The sequence below is a fragment of the Leopardus geoffroyi genome, chromosome E3 (genome assembly GCF_018350155.1).
Source record: "Leopardus geoffroyi isolate Oge1 chromosome E3, O.geoffroyi_Oge1_pat1.0, whole genome shotgun sequence".
Lineage (NCBI taxonomy): Eukaryota > Metazoa > Chordata > Mammalia > Carnivora > Felidae > Leopardus > Leopardus geoffroyi.
In genome coordinates this window covers 31,665,752-31,689,477 of record NC_059340.1, presented here as the reverse complement: position 1 = coordinate 31,689,477, position 23,726 = coordinate 31,665,752, and the positions used below count along the sequence as shown (strand labels likewise).

Sequence of the window (23,726 nt, the reverse complement as noted above, 5' to 3'; positions counted from 1 at the left end):
CACAGCTCCACCAGCAGAATTGGCAGCCAAGATGCTCCTGTGCTGACAGGCACTGTGCCCCATTGGATTCACTACCAAGTCCTTCTGAAACAAGCCTATCTTCCTTGTTTGTTTCCACCTGACCCGGAAGTTCACATTTGGATGAAGCGGAGTCCTGCGCTGGCGACACACACACGTGATTGGCACCAGCAAGGCCCGCTCTTACTTCGCTAATGGGGTGGCTGTGACCTCACTCTGCCTTCTGCAGAAGCTGCTCCCGGACTCCACTCCTGCCTCCCACAAAAGGACCTTGTGTTGCTTTGCTCCTCACTGTTGTGTATTTTATCGGCCTGTAAGTTTCTCGGTACGATGTCATTAGCACGGAAAAGGGGCTCCTATGATTCGGGCCTCCAGTGGGACTCCTGTATGGGTTGTTCTGGGCGAGGACCTCTGTCCCTTGTGGTTGGAATGAAGCACTGTCCTTGACTCATTTTTGTAGACCTCCCCAACCTGCTCTAGTCTGTCCCCACCCTGCCTTATAAATCTTTCTGACCAAGACATTAAACCCTAATGTAATTTCTTTTATTTCTGTTACATTAACACCGTATTTCTGAGGACACAGAACCACACGATTCCACTTGTACAAACCCTCTAATTAGATATATTAGATGTACTTATGCCTTAATTTAATAAATTTTTCTTTGTGATAATAGAGTTCCCTTCCCTACCAGTTACATGTGACTTTCTCCGTTTTTATTTTTTAGGTTTCTTCCTAATTTTTATAACCTTTTTTTAAAAAATAAAGGCCCATCTGTACTTCCTGCTTTCCTGGCCCGTTATAAATTTAGGGCTGCTGTGTTGGGCAGTGAACACTTTGAGCTGAGTGGCATCTGGACATCAAAACGATCTTCCAGTTGGCTCTGGAAGCTTTCCCCGTCTTCTTGAAGTAGATTTATGTAATCTCCCCGTAAAAACAAATGGTGTTTTTGCTCTGTGTTTCTTGCAAGTTGAGTCTCTAGCTAGTTGGTTTGTGGGATCCAGAGTTGATTATGGCTGGATATGTTGCTGTCTTTCTTTCGGGAGATTATGCAATTGGATTGGAACCAGATGCATCTCAGTAAAGGGATTCCTGATGAACTGGCACAAAGCCAAGCCATTGCCTCCCTTGATCTGTTCATTTGGAAACGACCTCTTGGTATACAGCGCCATCTTGGAATCCATGGGGTTCTTGAGCGCCCCCCTTGCCAATGGGGGGCTTATTTTTGAGGAAAATGATTTTACTGACCAGGATTCGAGTGGTTTTCTCCCAGTTACTCAAGGGGCTTGTCCACACCAAAATGAGGGGTTGTGATTTGAGTGGTGTTTCTAGCGGGGCATTTGTGATCTGACTTGGCCAACAATTCTGATGAAGTTGGAAAAACCTCAGGTCCCGTTAGGCTTTTATTTCCTTTCTGGGCAAGTGGCTTTCTTCTTGCTGTCCTGGGGTATCCCTGCCTGTGGCAGCATGGGGGTGTGTAGCCTCTAATGGGAATCACCTCTTTCCCGTTACAGGAAGGTCCACAGCCATCTGTTGGCCCCAACACCTTGATACAGTGCTGATGTCTTTTTAGCTTTGTTGCTCAAAGAATCTCGTGGATGCTGAAGCAGGACCCGGCTGTCACCTTCTTCCTCGCCTCTTACTAATGGCCCTTGGGTCACGGAGCTCTGCCCCTTCCATTTGATCTCCATGCTAGTGGCAGGGCCTTGCTCGTCTGCCTTCTGAATTTCAGAAGACCTACTTCCATTTTTTTTCTAAGTTACATAAATAAGAATATATTCTTGAAAGAAATTAAATAATACGTATATATAAAATGTACACTGGACAGAATACAAAATACAGGTGTCCCCCTCCCAGAGATCTTTCCTGTGAAGAGGTTTGGTATCTATCCTTCCAGATATATTTATGCATCTACATAAAGACAGATGTATGTACCTGTACTTTACTATTTTTAACAGCCGGTTGGGACTGGCTTTCTCCATTCATAAGCATGAGTTGGCATTTCCTTCCTTCCCTGTCTTCCAGATCTTTTCTGTCCCTCACAGGCCAGCTCGTTCTCAATTGCTTTTTGTGGCTTTGTCGGTAGTGAGTGGTTTGTATTTTTAACTTGCTCAGAATTTCTGTAATCCTGTTTTCTCCGCTGGGCCACCCATTTTGTCTACTTTTCTTATGTCCTCCTTTGTTGATTCATTTGTTCTCTTGAATTACACTCAGGTAATTGCTTCTGCCGCTCGATAGAGGCTAGTTGTACCATGGGGGGAGCCCAGAGATACGTTCACACGTATCTGCAGTGGCGTGTGATTGTGTGTGACAAGTGGTAGGCTCTCCAGACGTGGTTGTTGAATGAATGAGCAAACTGGAAAGACTTCTGTAGAAGTGGGTGTAATGGTGGCACAGGGGTGGGTGAGTTAACCGCTGGGATTGACTGGGAAGGCTTCAAACGGGACATGTTTGTCTTGGGTTTTGAAGGATGAGTAGAAATCGGTCAGGAGGATGGGCCTATTAGAGGAAATAGCGGTGTAAGTCAGCACGGTTTGTGTGTGGATATTATCCGCTGCTTTGGTGGGGGTATCTTTTTGCTTCTGTGTCAGATAATGAGGTCCTTAAAAACGGGAGGGGCATTTATGTTCCTCCCTACAACTACTATTTTTTGAGCACTTACAATATACCCAATTCTTTCGCGAGTATTTTACTTCCAGCAGCAAGCCCGAGTAAGTGCTCTCCTATCCCTTTTAGGGATGAGGAAATAAAGGTGCAAGTGAAATAGATACTGTCCCTGAGTCCTTGTGACGAATAAGGGACCGAGCTGGTAAGTATCTGCTTTTCTCAGTCTTCTTGTGCTCGTCTGTAAAGAGGACTGGGAGGCATCTGGATGGCTCAGTCGGTTAAGCATCCGACTTCAGCTCACGTCATGATATCACAGTTCGTGGGTTCGAGCCCCACGCCGGGCTCTGTGCTGACAGCTCAGAGCCTGGAGCCTGCTTGGGATTCTGTGTCTCCCTCTCTCTCTGCCCCTCTCCCTGCTCGCGCTCTGTCTCTTTCTCTCAAAATAAATAAACTAAAAATCAAAAAGTTAAGCAGGACTGGGGATGCCCACCAGAGAGAGTTGTATGAGGCTTGAGTTAAAGGAGATAACGCTTCTCAATCATGCACGGCAGGGGGTCAGATACCGCCTTGTCATCACCCTAATAAAATAGCACCCCCGTGCTTTGTGTTTCTACATAGCACTTACCCTGCTCGGGGTAGAGTTGTTTAATTGCTGTCTTCCCCTTAATCCCTTTATACTCGACTGTGTCCCCAGCTCCGGGTAGAGACTTTTAAGTATTTGTTGAATGAATACATATTAGTTTCCGCTCCTCACTGTAGCGTCTGAAGTTTGGATGCCCAGGAAATACTCGGTGAATTTGCCTCAAGCTAAACATTCTATGCCAGTTGCCTACGCCAGCAAGGGACTGTAGATTTATGTGTCACAAGACGATCAACATTGCTGTTTTCTTTTTTTGTTTGCTGTCATGTGTGAGGAGCTATCATATGTCTCCCGCCCCTGATTTTCCTGATGGTCTCGATTTAAACGGTTTCCAATTTGAGTATGAAATTATCCATCAGTCACAGCGCGAACTCGTGCTTTCCTCCGTGGCTCGTCAGAATAAGCCAGAGCTTAATTGGAGAGACAACTCTTGGGAGAGTAAGGGCTTGCTGGGGAAGACATGCCCCTTCTGCCCCCCAGCCCCTCCTCTGGAACATTGCTTCTCCCCCCGGATGCTGGTCCCAGTCTTGTCCATCCCCCAGATCGAGTGTGGATGGTGCCTCGTTAGTTAGCGCCCTCTGTGAGTTGGGGGCTGACCAGGGCACTGGCGATGCAGAGAACAGGTCCCAGACTGTCTCCTGGACCCTCAGCCTGCATTGTGGAGGAGACCCCACGTGCGCTGAGGTCTGCCCCTAGCCTGGGGGTGTCTGCTGTTCCACATCTCAGTGTTCTGAGAGGACACAGCAGGGAGGAACGCCCGGTCCTCGGATCCACGCTCCCCAAGGTGTGAGGCATGTGGTCCTGCTCTTAGGCGGGATCATTTCAAGTGGCTCATGAGCCCAGTGTTAACTAACATGGGCCCTGCAAGGGAGGGGAGTGGTTTTCTTTGCCTGGGGCTTTCAGCAGTGCTGGTGTCTTGACTGCTTCCGTGACCCCCTCACACAGTGAACAGGGGCCTCAGGGGCAGGGTGCTGGTCGGCTGTGGCGTCTAGAAGTCTAGATGCTGTGGCTCAACCCCAGGTCAGCTGGAGGGGTGTCTCTGAAGCGCGGCCAGGACATCCCTTGGCGCTTCTAAGGCAGGCAGGGGTCAGAACCACTGACGCTTTGAATTTCAGAAAGTTGCGCTCGTTGGCTTTGGCTTTCTATATATAGCAAGTAACATCGATCGGCTCTTTGCTAGAGTGATTCCATTTTTAAGTAGACTTTGTAAGAAAAAAGGCGGGTTGATTTGAGAAACTACATTAGTAAACAGTAGAGCAGATGGTACATGAGTGTGGCGCAGTCGTGCTGGTGCCTCTTGATGGGCTCGGCTCGATCACAGTGTCAGCATTTGAGGCCCCGGTATTTTGGCTCCCACAGGATCCCTGGAGCTGATTCCCCCTCAAGGGTAGCCCGGAAACAGCGCCCACAGCTCGTTAGCACATCTCGGGGATTCTGCTGGTTATCCATCTCCGCGTGGCAAGTGGTCCCAGAACTTAGAGGCAGAAACAGCATCTTGAAATAACTGTACTTTATGGTTTCGCAGGAAGCCGGGTGCCCTTGGCCGTCAGCCTCCCCGGCTGCAGACTTCGCGAGGCCCCGGGCCGGGAAGGGTCTGCTTCCTGGCTCTCGAGTGTGGTTGCTGGCAGGACTCTGTTTCTCGCGGCCTGTCAGACCCAGAGGCTCAGTCCCTGTTGGACTGTGGACTGGAGGCCACCCTCCTTCCTCCCGACACGGGTTTATTGCGGCCATTTGCCTCATCGAAGTCAGCAAGCCCAGAAAGCGGCCGACACGAGGAAGACGGGGGTTACCTGTAACCACTCGGGGAAGTAGCACCCCACCACCTCTACCCTCCCTCTTCATTAGGAGCCAGTCACCAGGGCCCCCACGCTCAGGGGAAGGGGGCCATGCTGGGGCAGGAAGGTCAGGAGACGGGAGCCACCGGGATGCATTTGGGGAGGCCGCTCGGCACAGGAAGCTTGCCGAACACACCTGCTCCTTAGTGTCCCCGTCACCTGCAGGGGCGCCCCTGGGGGAGAGTTCTTGCGGGTCCTGATGCCAGGAGATGTGCCACTTTGAAGCCATCGTGGGTGATTTTGTGGACTGAGAGGATCCTGGGCTGGTTTTATTTCGCTCTTTGGGCTGGCACACTCAGGCGTGGCCGGTGAGCGGGCCCCGAGGGGCCCCCGACAGATGAGGAGATGGGGTGCGTTGTGAAAAGTGGAAAATGGGTTCTGATCAAACATGAGCCCAAGGGAAAGACTGAGGTTGTGAGCCGCCTGTGACGGCTTTCCTGTTGTCCTTGTGCAGGGAGGCGGGAGGGCGGCTTGGGATGGGAGGGTGACGAGTGGCACGTAACTGAGAGCTTGCTCCGGAAGCAGAGTGGCAGTGCCCTGGGCAGGGTGCAGACATGACGAGGTCGTGGGTGTTGGCTCCAATTTACAGACCAGGAGACCAGGGCACAGGGATTCTTGGTTAGTAAGTGGCGAGACCCAGGTCTGCCTTACCTTAGGACAGCAGGCCCTGTGTGTCCCCGAGGACCTCTGCAGCCCAAAGTGATCAGTACAGAGCTTCCTGAGGAGCAGACCCCTCTACCCCTGCCCCCAGGTGCCTGAAGCGGCGTCCAGGGTGTGGCTCTCATGTGTTTGTAAGCAGAAGTGAGACCCCCGGAGGAGACATTCCAGAGCCATCTCGCTTTTACTTGAACATGAGCAGCGCCTGCTCAGTGCTGATGGGATCGCTGCGCTCGCGACGGTGAAAATACTGTCCCTGTGTGTCGTTGGCGGCAGCCCGCCTGGGCGCGCCGTGCTCTAACCACCCAAGCGCCTTCTTTGCTCGTTACAAGAAGCCGCCTTTCAGAGGCGCTCAGTCTTCTGGGTTCCTTCCTTCCCAGATGAGCCTGTATGCTTGTTTTGGACCCGCGTTTCTTGGTGGAGAGGCAGCAGGTGTAGTGGAAAGAACGCGGCCTGGAATTCAGCCAGACCTGGCTTTGAATTCTCGCCGTGTCCCTGGGCGCGTCACTCAGCCTCTCTGAGCCTCTGGCAGGATGTGGGACACCATCTACTGAGAGCTCCCTCTGGGCATTTCATGGCTAAAAGCGAATTAGTGACCGGATCTCTAAATGCCATTTATCATCAGTCCTCTCGGGCACGATCCAGGCCCTCCTTTCGTTCTTTAGCCTCTGAGAATCATTTCATTGGGCTGTGGAAATCAAATCATTCGCTCCTCCCCGCCAAGAAGAGTTGACTGTTACCCTGAAATTACCAGTAATTTTTCTCTGGCTGTTCCGTCATCAAGTGGATCAGGAGTTGGCCAAGTTTCTCTGTAAATGCCCAGATAGCACGTGTTTTAGGAAGGCGGGCCACACTGTTTCTGTCACAGTTGCTCGACCTTGTGGAGGTAACGTGAAGGCCGCCCTAGATGATAAAGGTTGTACAAGCATCCCTGTGTTCCAGCGAGAATTTATCTACCAAAGCAGGCTGGGATTGGCCCACGGGCTGTGGTGTGCCGGTCCCTGATCTGCTGTATGGGGAGGCCCTGGGTTTCAGGCTCGAATTGGCAACGTGAATGTGCCACTGTCTCTGCCCTGGAGGGTTGCCCCAGCGACACGCCTACCCTTGTGCACTCAAGGGGCTGGGTGGTAGAAGGGGGTGCTGTTTGCAAGGAGACAGCATCAGAGGTGATAGACGTGGCAGGAACCTTCTGTTGTCCCTGTAGTCTGATGTCTCCAATGGGTTCACCCAGACGTACCCTCATCCGCTGCTGGGTGATACTGAGCTGCTCAGACCTGGTGCTCTAACATCCACAGTACCTGTTACTGCTCCTGAGTGCTGCTTGGTGGCCCCTGCTGGGCTCTAAGTGACCATCACGGTTGTGTCTGCGCGTGCTTGGGGAAGTCCTGAACGCACACTCCACTTACCCACGATCCTAGCGAGGCCGGCTTTGGATGCTCGTGTTTGCACCTCCTGGTTGCCCTGTGCCTCGTTTTCTCTGGCTGCTCCATGGGAGGTAAGGGTGAAATGAGAATGAATGAGGCGGTTCCTTAATGGTTTCTGAACGTTTTTCTTCTTGAAAACATCACGCTTTTTTAACTCTTTGTTTAAGAGGATCTCTTCCTTAGATATGCGAAGTGGGGGTCCGATCAAAGAGGAACCTTCTCCTGCTAAAGTGGGCCTGGGGGAGGGACACAGCTACTAGAAAGCTGGGAACCTGTCAGGAGCAGGTAAGCACCTTCCCACTGCCCGCACGTGGTGTGAGGTTATAGGAGCCTGCAGTGAGGAGCCCCGGTGAGGCCGTGTGTCCCAGCTCCCCCCCACCCCCCGGGCCTCAGGGGCCTCCTCTGTAGCAGGAGTGAGCTCAGATTAGCTGGTGCTCCCAGCTCTCCTACACCTTTCACTGGAGATTGCTGAGGATTCTGAAGAATTGCTTTATGTCCTGGTAAGTTAAGGAAGCCCAGAGAAACTGTAGACAGTTGGTGATTTGTACTCTCTTACAGGCGAGCCTTACAACAGTCTGTCGATGGAAAGGCAGAGAGGGTGGCAAATGACCCTGTACGCACTCATGATCAGGGATGTGTGTGAGAAGTGTGTGCGGGGGCCCCCTGGCTGTTCCCTCCTGCCGGCCTCCAGCCACCGCTCTGTGGCCGCAGAGACTGAGCGAAACTCCAGCTGGCCCAGGCTTCCCTCGCTTCCCTCCCGTCGGGACTTCTCACTGTCCGAGCGAGGACCAGAGTCCTGCTGTTTTCCCTCGTGTTTCAGCCTCCTCTCCAGCCGCTTTGCCCTTCCCCCTCCTGGAAGCCTTACTTACCCCTTGCTTCTGCGCGGACCTGGACACTTAATGGCATGGATGGGTTTATCTGGAGACCGTCTCTCCTTACGGATTGTAGGCTATGTGAGCCACAGGGCTTTGTCCCTGCTGGCTGTCGCCTCCCTGGTACCAGAGTGTCTGGCCCTTAAGAGGAACTTAGCATGGATTGGTGGACCAAACATCTCAGTGCTGGCAGGTGTGTGTGTCTGTAGAATGGGGCAGTTGGCCCTTCACTCATGGGTGAGAGCTGCTGGGTCCTGACCTTCTGTCTGTGCAGCACCCTTGAACTCCACCCATGAATGATGGGAGTGGTTGCCGCTTAGCGGGGGGTGTCTGTTCTCCGCCAGATGCTCGGTGGGGTAGGTCCTGGGGGGGGGGCCTTCTGAGCCCTCCCGGCAGCCCCACGGGGCAGGTGCTTTTGCCCTTTTCTGCAACAGGAAGGAGGGCTCAGAGAAGGGTAGAGGCTTGTTCTTGGCCACAGGTGAAGTCAGCTCCATCCCAGCTGACCCATGTCCCGACCCAGTCATGTTTTTACCTTTTACAGTGATTTGTTTTTGAAAGAGCACATGTGCATGTGTGCACATGCACACACACACACACACACACACACACACCCGTCAAAACACACTTGAGCCAGGGAGGGGGGCATAGATAGAATCCCAGGTAGGCTCCGGGCCATCAGCACAGAAGCCAACGTGGGGTTTGATCCCATGAACCGTAAGATCATGCTTGAGCCGAAATCAAGAGTCGGACGCTTAACCTACTGAGCCACCCAGGTGCCCCAATCCATTCCTTTAAAAAAAAAAAAAACAAATTTGATCAATCACAACACATTTTCATTTTTAAACCCGTGATAAATACCACTAATGTCTCAGAATCCAGAGAAACAAAGTAGTTTTATTAACCACCCGACACACTTCTATAATACTTTCTCTCCAACGTTTTTAAGCTGTAAACTGATATTTTCCTCGTAAGACAGCAATATCTTGTCATTTTCTCTGCAGAGACTAGAAAGCTAATTCCCTTGTTCTACGTGGTTGATCAAAACTTGTTTTTTCCTAACATTCTATTAGAAAATTTTAAAAGAGTTATCTTACAAAATTTCGCCATGAACACCTGTATACTCATCGCACGGAGTCCACCATTAACAGTTGACTACACTTTTCTCTTCCATCCCTCCACCCATCCCTTTCGCTCTCTCCCTTTATATCCCATCAATTCATCTTTTAAAAATGCATTTCAGGGGTGCCTGGGTGACTCTGTCGGTTGAGCTTCTAACTTTGGCTCAGGTCGTGATCTCACAGCTTGTGAACCTGGATCCTGCTTCAGATTCTGTGTCTCCCTCTCTCTCTGCCCTTCCCCCCACTTGTGCTCTGTCTCTCTATTGAAAATCAATAAACATTAAAAACAATTTTTTTTAAAAAAATGCATTTCAAACTAAATTACAGTTATTAGTATATGTTTCTTCCAAACGACTTTAGTGAGGGTATCATTGACTGGAGTTCAGTGTTTCTTACTTTTTTAAAAAAGCTTTTGATGGAAAGTTTGCATAGAGTGAAATGTAGACATCTTGACCGTATGCTCACTGAGTTCTGACAATTGAACACACTTGTGTAGCAGAAAACTCAGAACTTTGCCGTCTCCCCAGAATGTTCTTTGATGCTCCTTCTTGGTGACTCCCTACACCTGTACCTCAGAGAGAGTCACTGTCATGTTTCCCCCCATCATAGAATACTTTTAATTTAAAATCTAAAGGTTATGGGGCACCTGGGTGGCTCAGTCGTTTAAGCGTCCAACTCTTTATTTTGGCTGAGGTCATGATCCCAAGGTCATGGGATTGAGCCCTGTGTCAGGGTCCTTACTGAGCTGCTTAAGATGGTCTCTCTCCCTTTCTATCTACCCCTCTGTCACTCACTCGCTCGCGCTCTCTCTCAAAAAATAAGTAAATAAAAGCTAAGATAAAATGTCGAGGTTGTTACATTTATTTTTTGAAAGGGTAACTTCCTCCTGCATGTAATTGATAAGGTATAAAGTTGTACAGTAAAAAATAATTCTGTCCCCCTTACACCCTTGCTTTTCAGTGTCCTTCCTTTGAAGGCATTCACTGTTGCCAGTTTTCTGTGTGTCTTTCTAGAAATGGTTAATGCAGATGCAAAAGCACGCATGTGTGATGCGTGTCTGTCTTCCGAGTCCTTGATGAAAACAGTACCTCGGGTCACCTGTTGTGTTGTGTGTTTGTTGTCATTTGACACTACATCCTAGAGGTCATTTATTGCGTATCATTGCTAGTTCTCTGGCTCTTACTGCCGTAAATGGTGTTGCAATGTATGTTCTCGGACAGGTGAATGTACCTATGTAATTCATGCATCTTTATTACTTGGAGAGAAACTAGTTGTCCGTTCTTAGTTAACTGGATATTTTCCTCATGCCCCTTCCCTGAAATTCCTGTTCTCCTCCAACCATGCATTTACCCATTTCTTTTTTTCTTTTTTAACATTTGTTTATTTATTTTGAGAGAGAGAGAGAGAGAGAGAGAGAAAGCGCGCGCGAGCGTGTGAGCACAAGCAGGGAAGGGGAAGCCGGGGCGGGAATTCCAAGCAGGCTCCATGCTGTCAGCGCAGAGCCTGATGGGGGCGCTCAGTCTCACGAACCGTGAGATCATGACCTGTTCCGAAATCAAGAATTGGGGGCTTAACTGACTGAGCCAGCCAGGCGCCACTATCCATTTCTGTATGTGTTCATCTTTCTATCCAATGGGAATATTCATTGAGCAATTACTAAGTGCCTGGGACCAGGATGGGCTCTGGAAATATTGTCCTTGAGATCCTCATGGTCTTTGGGGAGAAGCAGACACATGAAAACCTACATCACAGAAATGTAATAGTCCGCATTTGTTCAGGCTTCCAGAGTTTCCCAGAGGACAGCATAAAAAGCTCTCCGAAGCTCTTCATTGCCAGTTCTCTACTCCCCACGGAGGGTCTTTGACCTCAGCTGATTTTTGAAACCATGCAAATGCCTCTAATTGTTTGTAAAACAAAAGAACAAATAAATAGATAAACCCAGAAGCCTGAAAGTGGTCCAGCCCTGGGCTGGTTGCCTCCTGTGGGGCCGGGAAGCCCAGGCCGACTTAGTACTCAGAGCACAGCCCTGGGTCTGTCTGCTCTCTGGCTTGGCCAGCCACGCTGGAAGACAGCCGTGCCATGGCACATTTTGTTCCTTATTAAAAAAAACAAGACGAGAAAGCAGGGGTACAGTTGGGCTGGGAAATAGTTGTGTTTGGCAACACAAAGTGAGAGCTAATTGCTTAAGGGAAGGCTTTTCGAGAAGAACCATGATGGAGAAGGTGACTGTGGAAAATGTAAACCATGGGTGTCATTTCGTGATTGGGACACAGGTTTGCTGCTCCAGAACGTCTGCCTTTTGCTTTTCTTCTGAGAGGTAAATCTGAAAGCTGTGTAATTAGAAGAGAGAGAGAGTACAGTTGTCTTGCTCTGGTTTTTCTTAACTCCAAACTCAGTTATCCTCATCATGCACGAGGATTGCAAATTTGCTCCGAAGCGGTTTAAAAATAGACATTTCAGCGTGGAAAGACAGCTCACATCATTCTCCATCTCGGCAGTCACAAATACTAATTCAGCGTCCTCAGTGTGACGGGTGCCGGGCGAGGCTGCCGTGACATACAGTGCACGTGTCCCCCAGCTCACAAGGAGGGACCGGTACACAGACTAACCGGAATGGATTAATGGCCAGCCGCGCAGCGTGAACCGTAGAGGTGGCAGCGGAGATGTGTTTAGTTTCTGTGGTCTAGGCGGGTGTCTCCCGGGAATGCACATTTTAGCTGAATCTGGAAGGGCGTACAAACAGGTTGTGGGAAGGGGGTAGGGGAACGTGACTTGAGATGTTACTTGCTGCACACGTGATTTGAGGATTACATGTGGGAACGCACTGGCACACAGTAGGTGCTCAACACATGTTGGGTGGTCCTTCCCATCTTTGTTGATTGTCTCTAATAGGCCCTTGGAGACAGGTTGTCACGGGGTAGGTGAGGAAGAAACCGGGGTTTATTGAAGCCAGGTGACCTCTGTCGCAGAACATCCCATCTTTTGTTAGTCCGCTGAGACTTGACACATTCCGCTCAGACTCTAGGCTGACGCGTGTATTATCCGAAGGTGGGAAAGGACCCGGGGTTTCCTTGGGAGAGAGCCAGCCGCCTTGGACCGGGTCAGGCCCGTGCCTTGTTCCTCCAGGCCGGGCATCTGCCAAAAATCACCCTGTCCCATCAAAGAAAACAGGCTTGTTAAGGAAGGCTTAGGATTTTAGACTCACGTGGACACTTGTGCACATCTATCTGCTCTTGAGCGATTGAGTCCTTCCGGGCTTCCTTCACTCCATCCGAGGTCTCTGTACCAGCAGAGCCCCTTCCGGCTGAATCTGGGTTACTCCATCTCCTGGGCTTCTCCTTTCGCAGAAGCGAAATGCAAAGACCGGGGATTTTGTAGTGGGAGGCGGCGTAGCTTTAGGGGTAAAAAGTGCCATTCCCTCCTCGATCGCTTACCAGCCGAACAACCCTGGGAAAGTTACTTTTTGGGCTACCTACTGCTGCATGTCCGGCCACCCCAAAACTTAATGACGCCAAAACACAGCCATTCTCTTGGATTTCATGGTTCTGGGGGTAACGGAGTGGTTTCGCTCCACCATACGCTGCGGTCTGGGGCTCACCTGAGCTGGACATCCAAGAAGGCGTGCTGATTGATCTGGTATTTGGTGCTGGCCTCCTGGCATCTCTGATGCTTTTGTTGATTCACGCTGAATCCCCCTGTCCTTGCCTGCGGAACGGGGTGGACGGGGGACCCCTGTGCCCACAGGGCTGGGATGGGGAGGATCTGGGATGATTTTGATGTGAAAGCACTTTGTGACGCAGGAAGCCTTTGGGGATGCCTGGTGGTGATGTGTCTGTGTTTGCAGCCCCTCGGGACTGGAAGTCAGGGCAGCTCCAAGGAAAGGGAAGTGTCTCTGTCCACTCTCCCTGCCCCTACTTGCATCCTGATTCTGAAAGGGGGAGGAGGGAAGAGATTTTCCTGTGGCTCTGGCAGTTGCCTGATTAGTTCTTTCCTCTCTTCCTCCTTCCTTCCCTTCCTGTTTAAATAAGCACTTACTTAGTATGTTTGTTACTCTTTTTGGCCAAGTCTCAGTTCTTTGTGCCCTTATCCCAGGTCTGAGGAATTCTAGGTCAGAACGGCAGGGTGAACCAGCGTCTGGATTCCATTTTGGCCCAGTTGTGAGGGGCTACGGTGAGCTGGCCTATCTCTGCTCCTCCCCCGTCCCCAAGCAGCTTGTGAAATCCTGAGTTGGGAAAGACTGGGGAAGCTCCTTTGCTAACGCAGCCCAGAAGAGTGTTTTCTGTGAGCCTCGCCTGCCCCCCCACGCCCATCCATGTGTGTGCAGCACCTGGGGTGTTTGTCCAGGAGGATCCGGGAATGCTGGCTGCTCTGTGTCTCCAGAAACGGGCTCTGCCTTTCCTGCACCCACATGCTGCCACGTGAGTCCCCAGCCCACAGGCCAGGCGGGGACCCGCCTTTTCTCCAGGGCCTGAGAGAAGTGAATGAGAACATCCATGTTGCTGATCCCTGTTTTATGCCCCCTGTTGAGGGTGAAGCCGACACCGGCCACATCCTAGAGACGTGTCCCTCCAGGCTTTCCTTGTAGCTTCGGGCGGTCACAAGGGATGTTTGTGGCCCATGTCCTAATTCAGAAGGGTTTAACACCTTCCGGCTACTTAGATCCATTGTCCAAGATGATTCTTAAAAATCAGCACCCCTGAGAGTTAACTTACGTGTGAAGAAAATACTGCCTTCTGAGAATCGATTCCTTTTTAGAAGCAGCTTTCTTTGTTCTTAGCCTTGTAAAGTGATGTCTGTCCTTAACACCCTCACCTTCTCTTTTCCTTGAGTCCTTCTGGTCTCCTTTCCTTCAGCTTTGTGGGGTCGATCGAGTCAGAACCTTCCCTCTTGCGAGTGCAGCTCCCTGGGTCCGAGCTCTGTTCGCTTCCAGTCTGAAACCAGGCTGATCGAAAGATGGCGTCACCATGCACGAAATGGCGTGGCAGCTGTCTTCAGTCTGGCAGTCCCTTCTCCAGTATGCGTACCTGCTTCTCCTGTCGTGCCCGAGGAACCTTCCCCAGACCCGGGTGTCAAGGGGGAAGCTCGGAAAAGAGAGGCCAAGGGCCGCCCCACGGCCATGCCAGAGGAGGTGCTAGAGTCCTGGCTGTGCCACGGGGTTCCGGGTGGAAGAGCCAAGGGGAGCGTGGTGTGTGCACGGTGCTGGGCCTCCAGAGCCTCCCCTTGTCTTTCTGGACCCCGGACTCAAGAGCATTTGAAGGCAAAGTCTCTACTTTCTTCACGCCTTTCTGCATTTCAGCCAAGTGCATTTTGCAGGGGGCGAGCTGGGCATCGGGCAGAGTATTTTATTGACTTTACACAGTTACACGAGAGACACTTAACACGTAATATGTGTCTGTTTATGGTTACGTGATCAATGCACTTTCAGTGTAGAAAGTCCAGAAAAGTGCAATCCACGTGACCTCTCTCTCCCCGGTGTCCCCTTTCCCCTCGTTTCATTCTGACCTTACTGATGGGTGGACGTCCTAAGTCGTGCTTAAGAATTCACAGTTCCAAGCAGCGTTTTGTGAAACAGAGGCAAGGAGCTGTTGGCTGTGCCGTTAAAAATCTATCAGAAGCTCTCTTCTGGCGGGATAATACGTTTTTATTTAAATGTTCAATTGGCAGTACGTTCTTTCAGAACTCAAATGATGTAAAAGGATATTTAGTAAATAGACTCGTTTTCTTTTTTTAATGTTTTTTTTTTATTCTTTGTTTTTGAGAGTACAAGTGAAAGCGCTCAGGAGATACGTAGAGAGAGAGGGGGACAGAGGATCCAAAGTGGGCTCTGTGCTGACAGCAGAGAGCCCGACGCGGGGGTTGATCCCATGAACCGTCAGATCATGACCTGAGCCGAAGTCGGATGCTTAGCTGACTGAGCCACTCAGGCGCCCCTCGTTTTCTTTTTTCTAAAGTGTTTACTTATTTATCTATTTAGAGAGATTTACTATTTATGTATTTACTATCTATATATTTAGAACTGGAAAGTAGGGGAGGGGCAGGGAGAGAGGTAGAGAGAGAATCCCAAGCTGACCTGACTTGGGGCTCGATCTCATGAACCACGAGATCATGACCTGAGCCAAAATCAAGAGCCAGATGCCTAACCGACTGAGCCACCCAGGCACCCCCAAATAGCCTCATTTTCAGTGTCTTCTGCCGGCTGCCCAGGCCCCCACTCCCACACCGCGGTGCCCCCTGGGTGCTCCTTTTCTGGGTGTCTTAAATTTCCCTGCTAGTGCTTCTCAATGCAGGAACAGACGAATACAGCTTGATAGTTACCTCTGCACTTGTGCTTTAAGGATAGTACATTAGACCCCCCACCTGCACCCTACTTAGGCTTTCTCTTGATCTTTCCTGGAGATCTTTTCATGACTGCACACGGAAAGCTATTTTGTTCTTCAAAAGCACATTTAAAATTTTTTTCGAAAGCAGTTCATTCGAAAGATAGATTATTTTAGTCTTATGGAAATACAGCCAATGCAAATGTGGTCTGTTTCTCTCCCCACTCCCACTCCTACTGTATTATCAATGATAGCCACTGTTAATGTTCTTCTGTATTTTTCCAGAATCATTTTCATGCTTGTACCCTCATGAGTGTGCACGTGTAACCTATTTTTTGTTTAATCTGGCCATCTCGTACAGACATGCCATCATTTCCTGAATGGTTTCTCTACAGTTGGACCTTTAGATGATTTGCAAAAATTTCAGCCATTGAAAGAGGAATGATCTTTGATGTAAATTTTGGTCTGTGTCTTTGGTTATTTCCTCCAGAGGAATCGCAGGAATGAGGTATCTGGGTCAGAGCATGTGGATGTTCTTAGGGATTGGGGGACACAGTGTCATGGCTTCCCTAATAGATTAAACCGTCTTCCCAGCCGTCCACAGGAAAAATGACAGACGCCATAACAGAAGGGCCACACCAACCAGTCCAGTGAGTTCCTGGTCCCTTTAAGCTGACGTTTTCTCAGGTTGCGGGGTAGGCATGTACCTCCTTGTTGGGGTTGAAGGAATCCCTCCTTAGCAGCTTCTTAGCCAAACCTGCTCATGGAGCCCATTTTAATTGCTTGGCTGCACACATCTGTCCAGGGCCCAGGTTGGGTGTCCTCCCCCTGGGCTGTGGGGAGAGACGGCCTTTGGGTTGGCAGGACAGATTCTCTGTGTCAAGGATAACAGAACATAGAGCTTTTCTCCGTAACGGCCGTACTGTTAGTACAGTGCAGTTACCGTGAACGTCCTACCTCCCAGGTGTTGTTCTGGGTACTCTGTAGGCATCAGCTCATTTTGTCTGTAGGTGAACTCTGAGTGCTATGACTGTCCTGCCTGTTTTACAGGTGAGGACAGTGTGACCAGGGGGGGCAAGTGATTTGCTCGTGGCTACAGGGTCAAGAACAGCTGGGGCTGGGGTTGACCCTGAGCCTTGTGGCCCCAGAGTGTAGGCTCCATAATCATGGCATCTTCCTGCCTCGGAGAGAACCCACTGTGTCTTTAAGGAGTGCCTTCTGGTGTCTCCAGCCCCCGGGAAAGGGTCCAGGTCTCACCTCCTTCCACCCCACAGCTGGTTTTCCCTGTGTTTGCTGAGGGTTTGGCAGAAAAGCCTTTGCGGTTGGACAGATCCGAATTCAGATCCGCCTCCTGCGTGTGTGGCCTTGGCAAGGTCTCAGCCTCCCTGAGCCTGTTTGCTCATCTATGGAGGGGTTGGGGGGGGGGGGCAGATTGTTATGAAGAACGATGCAGATTGTGGTAACAGGAAAGCTCTGACAGGTGTAGTGTGTGAAGTAAATGCTCTCTTCCTCGGTCGCCCACACCCTCCCCCTTTGCACTCTTTCCTCTTGGTTTTGATCCACATCCTTAAATTCTGGCCACTTCAGATCCGATCAGAAGCTCATGCCCTGGCCGTGACTGTAACACCGCCATGTATTGAACATCTTCTGGTGCTGACCATTTCGGTACCTGCTTTACGGGGAACCTGCCATCCTGCCAGGCAGTGGAGTTTCTTGGACCGAGTCGTGTTCTCCCGGGGCCCTTCTGAGTCAGGAGCGACAGCTGTGCTGTGCCTTCCAGGTCCTGGTGTATCGTGACAGGGAATGATGGGGCCGTCTGGGGGCAGACGTTGACCTTTTGTGTTTATGTCCTCAGTGCGTCTGTGTTCGTCATGGTGGCAGTGGTTGTTTTGTCCACTGCTCATCTGGTATCTTATATCTCAGATCCTAACCAGGTCTTTAGAGCTCCAAAATTACACGATTTTATAGGCCTGCTATTTTCTCGATAGGATTAACAGTCCTTTTTCTGTGAAGGTAATCAAGATTCCTCATGGTGACATATTTTTATTACCCCAACACCGTCTCTAACCATCCTTCCACACGGTCTCTTCTTGTTTTCCAGTAACTGCTTTCTCACCGTGTTCTGAACAGGAAATGTGTAAGCATCATTGGGAGGCAGGATTCTTGCGTGATTATGCCAACCACGGTAACCAGGATGCATTTTCTCTCTCCCTTCTCCCCTTTCCTGATGGCAGGTGCCCGGAGATTTGAGCCAAACATCCGAAGACCAGAGTTTGTCGGATTTTGAAATGTAAGTCCACGGCATCTACTCACGAGGGCCCCTTTAGAAGTAGGACTCAGTGGTTTGGCTTGTGTCCCAGAAGACCACAGGGGGGAAACAAAGATCCCCCCTGCAGGGCAATTTGCGCAGTCTGCGCAGGGCAATTTGGTTATCATAGAGTGAGAGGCTGTTCACCTGCAGCCCCAGTCTGGCCTTCAGATGTGCTGTGGTTCTGTTCTTGGGTATTAGAAAACGATTATTTTTTTTGGCTGACATTTTAGACTTGGAAGCTATCACATAAGAATTTAAATTTCGCTTTAAAAAGAAAACAAGGGGGGCTCTGATCCCTACCAGGCCATGGTCAGAGCCGAGTAGCAGCCGCCTCCTTCACACAGGGCAAGTACTTTCACTTACCACAGTCCTCCCTTTTCCCTGTTGCCTGACTCTGGCCTGCTGCCCTCATTTCTTTCTCTGTGTGTCTCCTGGAAGAATGAGTTCGCAACCCCTGAGTTAATGGCAACAGCAGTGGTTTGGTGCATGGGTCTGATTTGTGACTGGATGTGACTCTGGCTGGTGCCCCTGATGATAAGCTCCTAGAGAACTTAGTTCGTCTTCAGACTGTTTCACAATCAGGTTGCTTTGGGGTTCGGGTACTCGTGCGTAGTTCCTCAGCCCAACGAGAACAGTATATACTTTGCTTCTTATTTTTAAATACATATTTTTAAATGTTTATTTTGATTGAGAGAGAGTGTGCACCAGTGGGGAGAATGGGCAGAGGGAGAGGGGGAGGGAGAGAATCCTAAGCAGGCTCCATGCTCTCAGCACGGAGCCAGACTTGGGGCTCGATCCCACCAATCATGAGATCATGTCCTGAGCTGAAATCGAGAGTCAGATGTTCAACTGACTGAGCCACCCAGGAGCCCCTCTTCTCACGTGTACTGGTACGTTCTCCAGGATAGATCCTATGTTACACTACAAAACAAGTCTCCCTCACCTTAAAAAGATGGAAATTCTACAAAGTACCTTCTTGGACCACAGTGAATTACTAACCAGAGGGATTTGTCTCTCTCCCACTCCCCGAGGGCAGGGTCTGGGTCGTCTTGCTTCCGTGCTCTGTCTCCAGGACCTAGAGTAGCCACTGGCACATAGTAGGTTCTCAATCAGCATTTATTTAATGCATGAGTGAGCCAACAACAGACGGAACAAGTGAGTTAATATCAAGGAGGGAAATGGCCCTGTAAACAGTTCTCATGCTGTGGGGTGAATGTTCCGAGACGGAGAAATGCTGAAGCCAGTCGGGTGTGTCTCACACTCACTGATCAGGAAGGTGAATGCAAAGCAGATCGTTGGGTCCGATGGTGCCCCATCCACCCCCCCCCCCCCCCAGAAAGAGATGCAAGGGAACACTTTAGGCGCTAGGACCCTTGGGAGGACCTTTCCAGGAGGGACGGGGAGGGATAGGAGGGGTGCCATTAATGTGCAAACCAGCCTGACGGCTCAGAATTGCCATTTGGACTTGGAGCTTTGAGAGCTGATGGATGATTTTGCCCCGTGGAGGAAGTCAGCACCTCAGCTCGGAGCTTGGAAGGATGCCGCCTCAGGAGAGAACCATCTCTCTGTGAGACTAAAATGCTCTCTACACCTGAGTTGGGCAGACCACTGAGTCCCGGGCTCTTCCCCCATCGTCTCAGATTGTGTTGTAAGCACAGAAGTCTGGTACATCTTTGTGGGCTGCTCCTTAGAGAGAGGGAGAGTTCAGGAGGGGGCACTGAGCCCGGGCACAACGCGAGGTGGAAGCCCCTCCCAGAGTTGTGCGGTGCCCTCGTGATACCCTCAGGTGTTAGAGACAGGGTTTCCGGCCTGCACGCCTGGCCTTCAGCCTGGCGGAAGATCGCTGGAGTGGGCCCGTGTACCCAGCGACTCACAGCTAGGTGACAGCCGTCACGTGAGGCAGAGCTCACATACCCAAGGGGACCCTTGAAGGACCCCTTAAATATCCCATGAGGATTCCCTGAGATAATCCAGGGAAATCATGAAATCATACATTGTAGGTGCTCAGGAAATGACTTGCCCTTGAATTTAAATCTTGGTTCATTGGAGCCACACACACAGTGGTTTTGGAGAGTTGCCGGGCGGGTATTTGCACCTGGCTTCCTGGTATCCCAGCCTGCCATTTTCTCTTTCCCCTCCCCCCACGCCATGGATGTCGGTCTCCCGAGCCCCTGGGTGGAGTCTGATCTTAAAACGGGGGCCAGGGTGTAGAGGGGCACAGCGAGGAGACAGTATGACCCCTCTGGGTGCCCCAGGTACCCTGCAGTCATCAGGTCACATGACCCTCCACACCCCCGTGGGGGCCTCCAATTATTATCCCTCTTTTCAGAGGAAGAAACTCAGGTTTAGAGAAAGTAGGAGTCGCATTGACTCAGTTGTAAAGCTAAAGTCCATTTCTTATCCCAAAGTACACACTGTGTGTCTGAATAAAAAACTACACATAGACTTAAACTCAGTCCCTGAAGAATGATCCTGGGGGCTGGGCGAACACGCCTACCCAGGCCCTTCGTCTTACCCGTAGACATGATCGATGTTGTCCTAAATTCTGGTGTGTGATGCCTCTTAGAGGAGAAGTCTGTTTTCCTCCGATCCTCATTGTAAATTGAAATGACTAATTTTGATCTTTGGTTTCGGTCAGATCAAACCGGGCGCTGATCAACGTCTGGATTCCATCAGTGTTTCTGCGGGGCAAAGCGGCGAATGCCTTCCACGTGTATCAGGTGAGCGTCTGGTTTTCGGCCAGATGTCGCTGCTGGGGTGGAGCCGACAGCCTTTTGTTGCACTGTGGTGCCTCTGCCTCTCGGCCACGGCCACGGCCTCCCGACGCCAGCCTCCCAGTTGCCGGGCCTCCCCGAGGAAGGGGTCCTTCTCTCATGCAGACAGGAGGGGCCGGGGTGGAGCTTCCTCGTGTCGGTCAGGCCCGTTGGTGCAGGCGCTGCAGATCTGAGCTTCGGCAGCGGGAGCCAAAATGGGATTTGTCGGCTTGTGTTGCAGCCAGAGAGTCTGAGTGTACGTGCGGCCCCAGGCATGACCGGGCCCGTGGCCGGAAACCTGCTGCCATCCGCTCTGTCCTTTGCTCAGGCGTCCTTCTCGGGCTGGTGCTCTCTGCGGGTTGATGGGTGGCTTTCAGCCTGTCTGGGTGTTTCAGTGTCTCTCCCAGGCCTGTCTTGGACCAGGACCCCCTTCCTGATCCTCAGGGATGGGTGATGGACCCGTGGGATGGGCCAGGTTTGGATGTGACCCCTGCTGGTGCTGGGGTGTGTCTGATGGAGGGAGAGGAGTTCTTCTCTGAATGACAAGCCGGGTACTCTTCTCAGCAGAAGGGGCAACAGTTACTTGACGTAACCCAAAGAGCAGACGTCTCCTCCTCCTCGGGGGAGAACTGGTCGGCTCCTGGCTGGGACTTGGGTGTTGGGGACTGAGGGGCCTGTGCGTGCTTTGGGGGTGGTTTATCCCCAACACGTGGGACTCCAGTTTTCCATATTTCCTGATTTCCCGATGCCTCTTTCAGCCCTGCCTTCCTACCATCTTTTCCTCTATTGTCTTTTACTTTTCTTACCTTGGATCCTGATCTCCAGCCAGTGGTGTTCACCTGTCCTGGACTGCTCTGTTTTCACCACTGACTCTTAGCTGCTTTCTCTTGCCATCGTCTTGTGTCACGACAACTTTCATTATGTTTTTGTTCTTAAAATTTTTTTTAATGTTTATTTATTTTTGAGACAGAGAGAGACAGAGCATGAACGGGGGAGGGTCAGAGAGAGAGGGAGACACAGAATCCGAAGCAGGCTCCAGGCTCTGAGCCGTCAGCACAGAGCCCGACGCGGGGCTCGAACCCACGGACCATGAGATCATGACCTGAGCTGAAGTCAGACACCTAACTGAACCACCCAGGTGCCCCACGTTTTTGTTCTTACTCCCCATCAGGTCTGTGAAAAGTCTTGAGTTTTGTTGCTTTTTTTTTTTTTTTTTTTTCTTAAGTGGGGAATTGACAATCAAAGAAGACGTCTTCTCACCTATTAAGATATTTTTCTCCAGAGGCTGGATGGTTAGAGGGGAAAAAAAAAAAAAGACACTGACCTTGAAGATAGGAGCCCTGGTTTCAGTTTTGTAACCTTAAGTGAATCTCCATTTCCTCACGAGTAAGACGGAAATACTACCACTCCTTACCTTGCAAAGCTCTTGTCAGCGTGAGAGGCGTGTGGCGGGTAGGACACATTCTGTATTCTCGTCTTGGAATTTCTGCTGCTCCCAGATGCTCGCCCTGTGTAGCCTTTGGTGGCAGGCGTGGTGGCAGGCGTGTGGTTTATAGGAACAGGCATCTGTATGGGACACGCATCTTGAAATCTCACAGACGGGTGAGCTAGGGTTTGGCAAGGAAGCTTGCACCAGAAAGCGACTGGAGTTTACTTGTTTGGCAACGGCACTTAGTAAGTAACTCATCAGTAAGTGTTGGACAATCTGAGTGCTCCTGATGCCCTCACCTTTGGCTTAAGAAGAGAGTTGGACGTGACAGATTTCCATACATCTCCTTGGTTCTCTTTCTCTTTCGATGCCACACCAACCAAAAACCATCTTCGGTGAGTGTCCTTTGAGTTCTGCTTTGCGTCCATCAGAGAGCCGGGAGGTGTTGCCCAGGGAGTGAACAAAGTGAAGCAGACAGCTTTATCTTAGACCAAAATTGAAATGTGATATGGGGGGTGTGAGGTAGCACCTCTTGAATGCAGCAGTCTTTCTCCTCTCAGCTAACAGTGCTTCTGGTCAATATCTCACAAGCAAAATCCACACAACATGTTTGGAGACATTTGAGAAAGCTTTTTACGGGGTTCTTACCGTAAACGATAAGGGAAAGAACAAGAGTCACTGAAAATGCTGGTACCATTGGACATTATTTTTCTTAGTTTAAAAAATGCCGTCTATATATTTCCCCAAAAGATTTGAGATAATTTCTAGAGGAACACCTGTAAAAGAATGATAACATAGAAGTAAAAAATGAAATGTCAGGGTCTGGGAAAACTTAAACTGGTAATACTTCCGTTAAGGAAATCACGGAAATCTGTCATGAGATCCTACACCAGTGTTCTCGTTGCTTTGTGTATTTCCTGTGGGCTTCCTGGCAGCCAGGGTGAAAATGGAAATGTGCCTATTTTGGATACTACCATTGCTAATGAGAAGAAAATACATGAGCTCCTCAAAGGGAGCTCTAAAAGAAATTTCCACACAGAGCTGTAGATTAAGCAATATTGAGGGATGTAGTAGACAATCCCCAGTTCCATGCCTGTGACAAGTCCCTGTCAGGTTCTATCACATCTCCCTCAAAGGAAGACAAGGGTGTAACCTCCAAACAGATATCAGTTCATTCGAAGAACCAAGATCAAGGGATCATCATGTGTAGTTTTCTCAGTAGATCTGGGCTTTCCAATACGACAGCCACTAGCCACACACAGCCATTTACATTTAAATGAACTAAAATACAGTAAACTTAGAAATTCAGTTCAAGTCCACTAGCCACATTTCAAGTGCTTAACAGCCATATGCTGCCAGTGGCGACTTTATGGGGCAGCACAGTTACAGAAAGTTTCCATCATTGCAGAAAGTCCTCTTGGGCAAAACAGTGTCTCCAAGAGTGTCGGAAAGCAGGATAATTTTATGTGTGCTTAACCAGGTTCTAGAAAGACAGAGGCTGGACATTAACAAATCCTGCTGGGAGAAAGCCACTCCGTTTTCAGCTCTTCCACGGTTTGGGATTACCAGGGGGAGAAAGTCTTCAAGTGTTGACCTTGTGCCGTCCACACCCTTGAATCTTTCTGTTCGATGGCGACAGGAAGGAGCAGACTTGAACTTGATCTTACTTGTTGTCCTGTTTTAATTGTGTTTAGTTTTTACATTTCCCTTCTAGTTAAGGCACAGAATCCTGTTTTCCATTTACCAC

The 23,726-nt window shown here is 50.1% G+C and overlaps 1 protein-coding gene across 3 annotated transcripts in view; it reads left to right on the top strand.

Moving 5' to 3' along the window:
• Nucleotides 1-23,726, top strand: part of SNX29 (sorting nexin 29) — a 493,450-nt gene that overhangs the window by 333,857 nt on the left and 135,867 nt on the right. For 2 of the 3 annotated variants that reach the window (XM_045460338.1, XM_045460339.1), the window contains exons 17-18: nucleotides 17,721-17,776; nucleotides 20,436-20,517. The exons of the other annotated variant lie outside the window; for it this stretch is intronic. In XM_045460338.1, the coding sequence (XP_045316294.1) occupies nucleotides 17,721-17,776; nucleotides 20,436-20,517 (138 nt within the window). The remainder of the gene's footprint in view (nucleotides 1-17,720; nucleotides 17,777-20,435; nucleotides 20,518-23,726) is intronic. 3 annotated transcript variants of the gene reach the window in all.